This window comes from Nicotiana tomentosiformis, chromosome 5 (assembly GCF_000390325.3).
Source record: "Nicotiana tomentosiformis chromosome 5, ASM39032v3, whole genome shotgun sequence".
NCBI classification, from domain to species: domain Eukaryota; kingdom Viridiplantae; phylum Streptophyta; class Magnoliopsida; order Solanales; family Solanaceae; genus Nicotiana; species Nicotiana tomentosiformis.
The window spans coordinates 48810825-48820415 of record NC_090816.1 but is presented as its reverse complement, the minus strand read 5'-3'; the positions used below and the strand labels follow the sequence as shown (position 1 = coordinate 48820415).

Below are 9591 nucleotides of genomic sequence, written 5' to 3'. Positions count from 1 at the left end.
TTAGAGACGAGAGTTGATCTTCTACTGCTTAGCATTTTTTATTTTGACGTGATTTTAGGCATGGATTGGTTATCACCGTATCACGCTATTTTAGATTGTCACGCTAAGACCATGACATTGGCAATGTCGGGTTGCCTAAGGTTGAGTGGAGAGGTTTGCGCGATTATGTTCCCAGTAATATGATTTCATATTTGAAGGCTCAACGGATGGTTGAGAAGGTAAGTTTGGCATATTTTTCCTTCATGAGGGATGTTAGTGTTGATGCTCCTACCGTTGAGTCGGTTCTGGTAGTGAGAGACTTCCCAGATATATTTTATGCAGACCTGTCAGGCATGCCACCTGACATGGACATTGATTTTGCTATTCATCTAGTGCTGGGCACTCAACCCATTTTTATTCCACCTTATAGCATGTCACCAGCGGAATTGAAAGAGGTAAAGGAACAGCTCCAAGAGTTGCTTGATAAAGATTTCATCAGGCCTAGTGTGATGCCTTGGGGTGTGCCAGTTCTATTTATGAAGAAGAAGGATGGTACTATGAGGATGTGTATCGACTACAAGTCACAAAGTTACAATTAAGAACAAGTATCCACTACCGCGCATTGATGACTTATTTGACCAGCTTTAGGGTGCTAGAGTGTTCTCGAAGATTGATTGAGGTCGGGGTATCATCAATTGAAGATTCTAGATTCTAATATTCTGAAAAAGGCATTCAGGACACGCTATGGTCACTACGAATTTCCGTGATGTCTTTTAGGCTGACCAATGTCCCAGCAGCCTTTATGCACTTGATGAACAGTGTATTCCAGCCATATCTTTATTCATTCATCATAGTATTCATTGATGATATATTACTGTACTCACGTAGCTAGGAGGATCGTGAGCAGTATCTGAAGATCATACTCCAGACCTTGAGGGAGAAGAAGTTATATGCAAAATTCTCCAAGTGTGAGTTTTGGCTTGATTCGGTGGCGTTCTTAGGCCACATGGTGTCGACTGAGGGGATAAAGGTAGATCTAGAGAAGATTGAGGCAGTTCAGAGTAGTTTCAGATCGTCTTCAACAACTATGATTCAGAGCTTTCTTGGGTTGGCAGGTTATTATCGCTGTTTTGTAGAGGGTTTCTCGTCCATTGTTGCACCTTTGACTAGATTGAACCAGAAAGGTGCTCCTTTCATATGGTACGATGAGTATGAGACAAGATTTCAGAAGCTCAAGACTGCATTGGCTACAGCCCTAGTATTAGTGTTGGTGTTGCTTGCAGGTCCGGGATTACACTATGTATTGTGATATGTCATATATTGGACTTGGTGCGGTGTTGATGTAGGATGGTAGGGTGATTGCCTACACGTCTCTGCAGTTGAAGTTTCATGAGAAATATTACCCTGTGTATGACTTAGAGTTGGCAGCTATTGTTCACGCATTGAAGATTTGGGGGCACTATCTGTAAGGTGTACACTGTAAGGTCTATACCAACCATTGGAGTCTCCAGCACCGGTTCAAGCAGAAGGATCTTTATTTGTAGCAGCAGTGATGGTTAGAGTTGCTGAAAGACTATGATATCACCATATTATATCATCTGGGAAAGGCCAATATGGTGGCTAATGCATGGAGTAGGAAGGCTGAGAGTATAGGCAGTTTGGCATATTTACCGGTAGCAAAGAGGCCACTAGCCATGGATGTTCAGACTTTGGACAATCAGTTTGTGACATTGTATGTTTTAGCTAGTCGGTTTCTTGCTTTTGTTGTAGCTCAGCCATTGTTGTTGGAGCGTATCAAGGCTCTCCAGTTTGATGATCCTCATTTGTTAGTGTTGAAGGATATGGTGCAGCGGGGTGGTGCTAAGGAGGTTGTGATTGGTGATGATGGTGTTATGTGGCTTCGAGGCCGAATTTGTGTTCCATATGTTGGGTTGAGAGACTTGATACTTGAGCAGGCTCATAGCTTGCGTTATTTCATTCACCCAGGTGTCAGGAAGATGTACCATGACTTGAAACAACACTATTGGTAGAGGAGAATGAAGAAAGACATTGTTGCTTATGTCTCTCAGTGTTTGAATTGTCAATATGTGAAGTATGAGCATCAGAAACCAGGAAAGTTGATTCAGAGATTGGATATCCTGGAGTGGAAGTGGGAGTGTATCACTATGGATTTTGTGATAGGCTTGCCATGGACCTTGAAAAAATATGATGCAGTCTGGGTTATTGTGGACCATTGACTAGGTCCGCACACTTCATTCATATGGTGACTTCTTATTCTTCAGAGTGGTTGGCTCAGATTTACATCCGAGAGATTATTCACTTACATGGCGTGCCCATTTCCATCATTTCTGACTGAGGCACGCAGTTCACATCGCAATTTGGGAGAGCAGTGCAACAAGAGTTGGGTACATGGGTTGTGTTGAGTACAGCATTCCACCCTAAGACATACGGGTAGTCCGAGCACACCATTCAGATCTTGGAGGACATGTTATGTACCTGTGTTATGGATTTCGGAGGTTCATGGGATCAGTTTCTTCTGTTTGCAGAGTTCACCCACAACAACAGCTTTCAGTTAAGTATCCAGATGGCACCTTATGAGGCCTTATATGGGAGGATATGTCGTTATCTGGTTGGTTGGTTTGAGCCTGGGAGGCTAGGTTATTGGGCACTTATTTAGTCCATGATGCCATGGAGAAAGTGTAGGTGATACAAGAGCGGCTTCGTATAGCTCAGTCCAAGAAAAAGAGTTATGTTGATAGGAAGGTTCGTGATATTGCATATATGGTGGGTGAGAAGGTTTTGCTCAGAGTTTCACCCATGAAGGGTGTAATGAGGTTCGGAAAGAAGGGCAAGTTGAGCCCTCGGTATATTGGTCCTTTTGAGGTGTTTGAGAGAGTGGGAGAGGTGGCTTACAAACTTGCATTGTCACCTAGTCTATCAGATGTTCATACAGTGTTTCATGTTTCTATGCTTCGGAAGTACTATGGTGACCCGTCACATATTTTGGACTTCAGCACAGTACAGCTGGATGGGGATTTGACTTATAATGTGGAGCCGGTGGCCATTTTGGATCGGCATGTTCGAAAGTTGAGGTCAAAGAATATAGCATAAATGAAAGCTCTTTGGAGAGGTCAGGTGATCGAGGAGGCTACTGGGGAGGACGAGCGGTGGCTGAGGAGCAGTTATCCACACAAATTTGAGACTCCATGTATGATTCTAGACCCGTTCGAGGATGAATATTTGTTTTACAGGGGAAAATGTAACGACCTGGTTGGTCATTTTTTGTATTGTAGCCTCGTTCCCCTATTTATTGCCTCTTCTATGTCTATTTGTGGTTTTGTGACTTGTCGGGGTGGTTGGTTTGGTTTTGGGGATGTTTCAGAGCGAATTGGGATAGTTAGTCCCAAGGTTGGAAGTTTAAGTTAGAAGAGTTGACCGGAGTTTGACTTTTATGTAAACAACTCTGGAATGGGATTTTGATGGTTCCGATAATTTTTTATGGTAATTTTGGACTTAGGCGCATGTCCGGATGTTGATTTGGAGGTTGTAGGTTAGTTTGAGACTTTTTAGCGAAATTTGGAAAGCTGAAGGTTTGGAAGGTTGACAGTTTTGACCGAGAGTTTGACTTTGTTGATATCAGGTTGGAATTTCGGTTCTAGGAGTTGGAATAGGTCTGTTGTGTCATTTGGGACTAGTGTGCAAAATTTGAGGTCATTCGGAGTAGATTTGATATGATTCGGCATTAGTTTTAGAAGTTGAAAGTTCCTTAGTTTCATTAATCTTGAATTGGGGTGCGATTTATGATTTTGATGTTGTTTGTTATGATTTGAGGATTTGAGTAACTCCGTATTATGTTTTAGGACTTGTTGGTATGTTTGGATTGGGGTCCAGGGGGCCTCGGGTGTTGTTCGGATGGAGTTTGGGTCATCTTTGTACTCAGGAGTTTGGCTGAAGTTTCTGATGTCTGGTGCATTTGCACCTGCGATGTATTGGTTGCATGTGCGAGCCCGCGGAAGAGGCTTCATGGTCCTAGCGGAAAGGGAAGCTGTCACGCCCTGACTTTGGGCACCGTGACCGGCACTCAACAGGGTTACCCCGGTCGAGCAAGAATGCACAATGCCGTCTACCCAACTCATCCATGAATAAAGAGAAGAATACATTTCATTAATTAGATGGTGAAAGATCATGTGTACAACACCGGTTCATTTCCATAGGTTACATCATTAACAAGTCTCCAAAATGGTACACTATACAATCATAGTTAAAGTGGAACAGATGTTACGATTACAACATTTTAAGTTTAGCCTTCTCAAAACAGGATACAACTCACACTATGTTTGCGGAGCCTCTAACAGAAACAAAAGAGTGTTAAAACAGTGCCGGCAATAAGGCCCCGGCCATACCTCAAAATACTATGTACAAGGACAAGAGATACATGACCCCGAAATGAAGTGGGGCTCACCAAGTCAGTTGAGGAGAGGGTGTACTGCTATCACTGGTCAATACCACCTGCTATGGAACCACCTACATCCACTAAAGATGCAGCGCCCCCGGCAAAAGGGACGTTAGTACATATGAAATAGTACTAGTATGTAAAACTAAACACCGTCTCAATAGAACGAATAAAAGTAAACAGAGAAGGAAATATGAAATCATTAAGAGACTCAAACAATTTCAAGGTGTCGAATTAGGGGAAAAGTAAATTTGAAGTAAGTTTCAATCTTTTTAAGTTGGGAGATCTTTATCACCGATACACCAGCGTATTTTAGCACGGAGTCCGATCTCAGCCCGATCGGCTAAGCCATCTCACCTCGAGACATCCACTCACAATACCACCATGTGCGCAGCATGGCATCCGATCTCAGCCCGATCGACTAAGTCGTCTCACTGCAATGTCGTGTGGATTGACATCACATCACATCTCTCTAGCAATAATCTCATCCCATTTAAGGGGAAACATATGAACACAACAATATCATCCCATATAAGGGAAAACAACCTCATCACATTAACACGGGGATTTACTTCTTAATCACTCCTACACCGGCACGTGTAGTAACTTAGCCACTTCGATCTATTTAGAAATATAGCAAAATTGAACACAAATTAGGAAGGAGTTTACGGTTCCCGCTTATTTGAGCATTTTATCAAATACTAGGTGGGCATTATGTTTTCTAGCTTCTCCTATGGTGGATTTCCCTCACCCTACAACCCAAGGTTTACCCATTTGGGCTCAACTACCTTCCCACACTCATTATTGTACAAGCATGCATGGATACACTCTCATACCCAAGAATTTCTTGCCTTATTATCTATTTTTAGTTAAATCACAAAATTAAGGCCTAGGGAGCAGAATCTTACCTTTAGGATAGAAACCTAGTGAGGTTTTCCTTGCAAATTCTACAAGCCTTGACCACGAATTGAGAAACAATGAGTTTAAGAACCCCCTTTCACTCTAGAGCACTTCCCCACTCTCAAAATATCATTTTTTTACCTTACAAAAGGTCGTCAACCACTATATATCAAAATAGGGTCGGGTTACAAAATTAGAAAAAATAGAGCCCCGATGTAGATCTGTAGCCGCATATGCGACTGCATAATGCTTCAGCGGTCTGCGAAATGGACCGCATAATGGCCCTCCAGAACTGGGCATTTCTTCTTCACTCTGTGACAGGACAGCGGTCCGCAGACAGAACTCTCATTCGGAAATTTTTATATTGGATCTGCGATGAATTGTGTGACCGGAAAAATGATTATGTTGCCGCCTAATGGACCGCATAATGGTCCTAAAATCAGCTTCAGTTTCTACTTCATTCTGTGGCAGATCTGCGGTCCGCAGATTAGTTTTGCAATTGCAGAATGGACCGCAGAAACACCCTGCACTTCCAAAAAATTTCTTCAACTCCCAATGCACTGTTCAACACAAAAAGTCTATACCGCGGTACAATTATAAACACATAAGTCTACCCCGGCACCATGAAACCTCGGGTTTTAGGTAAAACTTTACGGGGCCTTACAGAAGCTGTTGAGGGAGTCCACAAATGTGGACACCTGGGCGCAGGTGCACAAGGAGTTCGCAGAGCTGCAGAAGCGGCTAGGAGCCCGTAAAAGCAGACGAGCAGGGAGTTTAGTGATTTCCGCATCTGCAAAGGAATTTCCGCAGATGCGACACCGTAGGTGTGAGTTTTTGTCCGCAAAAGCGGAAGGCCAGATTTTGGGAGGGAGTAGAAAATGCGGACAACTTTCCGCAGATGCGGTTAAGTGACCGCAGGTTCGAATTCACTAGCATGTTCTTATATTCGAAGGGTTTGAGTTTTTTCTCATTTTGGGAGATTTGGAACTCGGCTAAAGGCGAGTTTTGAGAGGGTTTTTGATACAATTGAAGAGGTAAGTGAAGATCACTTTTGTTGATAAATATTGATTACCCATTGATTATTATACCTAGTTTTTGTGGATTTGAAGTGAAATTTGGGAATTTTAGACCATGGGATTGGAGAGTGAGATTTGGTGATTTGAGGGTCGATTTGTTAAAGGAATTGGACGAAATTAGTATGGTTGGACTCGTAATCAAATGGGTGTTCGAAATTTATAAATTTTGTTGGATTCTGGAGTGCGGCCTCTGGGTTGACATTTTGGGTTAACTTTGCATAATTGAATCAAGACTTTAGCTTTAGCTTTTGGAATTGTTTCTTTTTGCTATTATTGAAGGTAGTAAGTTATTTTGGCTAGATTCAAGTCGTCCAGAGATTGATATGCGTGAGAAAAGCTTGTTAGAGAACTGATTTGGCTTGCTTGATGTAAGCATCTTACCTAAACTTGGTTGAGGCACTTGTTGCCTGAATTATTTGTGATAGCTATGTGCTATGATTGGCGCATATGTGTGGGGTTGAGCCCATATGCATGCACCGAGGTACTATTTTCATGCTTGGGGTAATGCTTAGGCTATGACATGCCTTGAATTGATTGCTAAGATTCACGTTGTGTTGTTTCTCCAATTTGTACCCCTCTGTGAGCTATTTGTACCACATTTGAGATTTGTTTGAGGTTATTCTCCCGATTGAACCTGATAAATTGCTATTTTGTGATGAAATTATCTGTTCTAGCTGTGATAGCACACATTGCACATGACTACAATATAGCATATTATATATATCAATCCAGGAGTATGAGACTTGATAATCATTGATCATGTACATGTATTCTAGTATACTGCTTTCTGTGTGTTATGATCTGGACTGGTATCCTGTGACCATGCCGGGCGGATTGTGACTGTGGCACGTGAGTTGTCTGTGCAGTTGATATTATTTGAACGTGAGTTGTCCGTGCAGATCCAAATATTGATATTATTAGCACGTGTGTTGTCTGTGCAGCACGTGAGTTATCCGTGCTGTTGATATAATTAGCACGCGAGTTGTCCATGCAACACGTGAGTTGTCCGTGCGGCATGTGTATATGGATCCATCTCCCTAGGGTCACCTCTCATGTTTCTCTCTTGATGGCGTACATGCTGATTTGAGGAAACTGATCAGTGGTTTGGTACGGATACGGAATTACTGAGGAAAAATCTGGCCAGTGTTTGCTTTGGATTTTGCATTTTATCTTTACTAGAAATTTTCATGGTTAACTACCTGATTTAATTGCAGATCATCTTTACATGTTGTAACATTGACAAAGAAGAGTACTTGAGTAATTGTCCACACACACACAGATAGTTCGTTCTGTGCTTTATACTTGATCACATTATTGTTCTATACTTGTTGGATTTATGAAACTATACAAGTTATAGCAAGTATTATTCATAATTCTTTCTTCCTTTACCTCGCCGAGGTTAGTTTTGATACTTGCTGAGTACATTGGGTCGGTTGTACTCATGTTACACACTGCACTTACTTGTACAAATCCAGGTGTCAGACCCAGTCATCCATAACAAGGGCTCGTAGTAGAATTGATTACTGAGAGACGAGGTAGAACTATATTCTTGACCGCAGTCTTGGCATCTCTTTTCTTTTGTACTGTTGTCTTTATTTAAGACAGTATTTATAAAGACCCGACTTGTCGTTTTGAACATTTACGCTCCTTTCAACTATTTGAAGTCTTGAGTAACTTCATATGATGTATTATGACCACGTTTAAGTTTGTTTTTGTATTCGATATCGGAATGGAGTTTTGATGATTCCGTTAGATCCGGATGGTGATTTTGGACTCGGGCGTATGCCCGAAATTTAATTGGATATTTCTAGGATGTATCGACACTGTTTCTTCAAGTATAAGTGGTATCACATTAAGCAAATACGCTCCAAATTCAGTTTTGATTAAAGCATTATATCTGTATGGAAATTACGGAGCCATAGCAAAAAGAATTATCGAATTCGGACATCGTATGAGAGAATTATGACCATTTCCGGGTGAAGTATAAATGATTTTCCATCGCCATCGCCCAGGGTAGCGTAGGGAGCTATCCCTAGCGCTGAGTATCTTGAGGTTCTGGAACCAGTGCCACAGGCAGCGCCCCATGCCACTTGTTGCGCCCGAAACATTATATACTCATTTCGGGGTTCATTTTTCCCCATTTCTCTTGGCCGAATTTTGGGATTTTCCTCCACTCTCTCAAGACCTCCAACTCCCCCTATCTTCAAGGTGAGTAATCCCTACTAATTTCGTATTTCGTTCCATCAATTCCACCCTAAAACTAAGTCAATCCTTCATAAAATACATAGATCTTCAAGAAATTTCTTCAAGAACTCAAAGGAGGGTTTTGCAAGATTTCTTCCAAAAGGTAATCCTACACCCTTAGACTTATATGTATGGATATATTATGGGAAAATGAGTATAAATTAAGTATTGGAACTTATGGTATAGTGATTGGAAGCCATAAGTTCCCAATTTAAATACATAACAATTTTATAGATTGAAAGGTGATTATTTGATGAAATTTTGTTGGTTGGGTGTGGATGGATGGTCATATATGTGATGTTGGAAGTTATGAATTGTTTAATAATGATGGTGGGATAAATTGTTTGTAAATGGTAGTAGTTGGATGAACTAATTCTATGGTTAAGAGGTGTAGAGATTCATGCCTACTAGGTGTTTGATAAAATGTCTAAATGGCCTAAATTATGGAATTTGTTACTAATATTGGTCCCATTGGATGTTGTTATTGTAGATTAAAGTTGCTTAGTGTAGTGGATCGTTGTAGTATCATTAAGGGACGAATTTGAGGTATGTTGGCTAAACTTCTCTCCTAGAATTGAATCCCATGATGTTCTTGTAAGTTCCTAGTTATTCATTATAAATTGACTATTCCGAATAAGCTTTGTGTCCAAAAGATATATACTCAATATGTATTCCAAATGTTCCTAATATGTTAGGTGCTATTTGAAAATGTGCTCGAAGCATGGGTTGCGTATCTAATTATTATTACTTCAAGTCGTGGCCCAAATGAAAGCTATTATGCCAAATTGTGTAAGTAATCTCAATGTGCTTAACATTCGTATTTGCTCACATGTGGACTTAAAGTCTTGAATAGAAATGCTTTACTGTTGATGATCCATGATGATGTTTGAAAGTGAAAGAAGCGAATGTGATATGTAGAAATGTGGCCATCATGCCAAG

At 41.1% G+C, this 9591-nt stretch overlaps 1 protein-coding gene across 1 annotated transcript; it reads left to right on the top strand.

Moving 5' to 3' along the window:
• The first annotated feature begins 1592 nt into the window (after nt 1-1592).
• LOC138892310 (uncharacterized) lies at nt 1593-2009 on the top strand. The gene has a single exon (XM_070176017.1). It carries the CDS (start codon nt 1593-1595, stop codon nt 2007-2009), a length of 417 nt encoding a protein of 138 aa, XP_070032118.1.
• The last annotated feature ends 7582 nt before the right edge of the window (nt 2010-9591 follow it).

Bases quoted from the DNA above. Each gene is read 5' to 3' on its own strand.
- LOC138892310 (XM_070176017.1), top strand. From the start codon at position 1,593: ATGGTGGCTAATGCATGGAGTAGGAAGGCTGAGAGTATAGGCAGTTTG.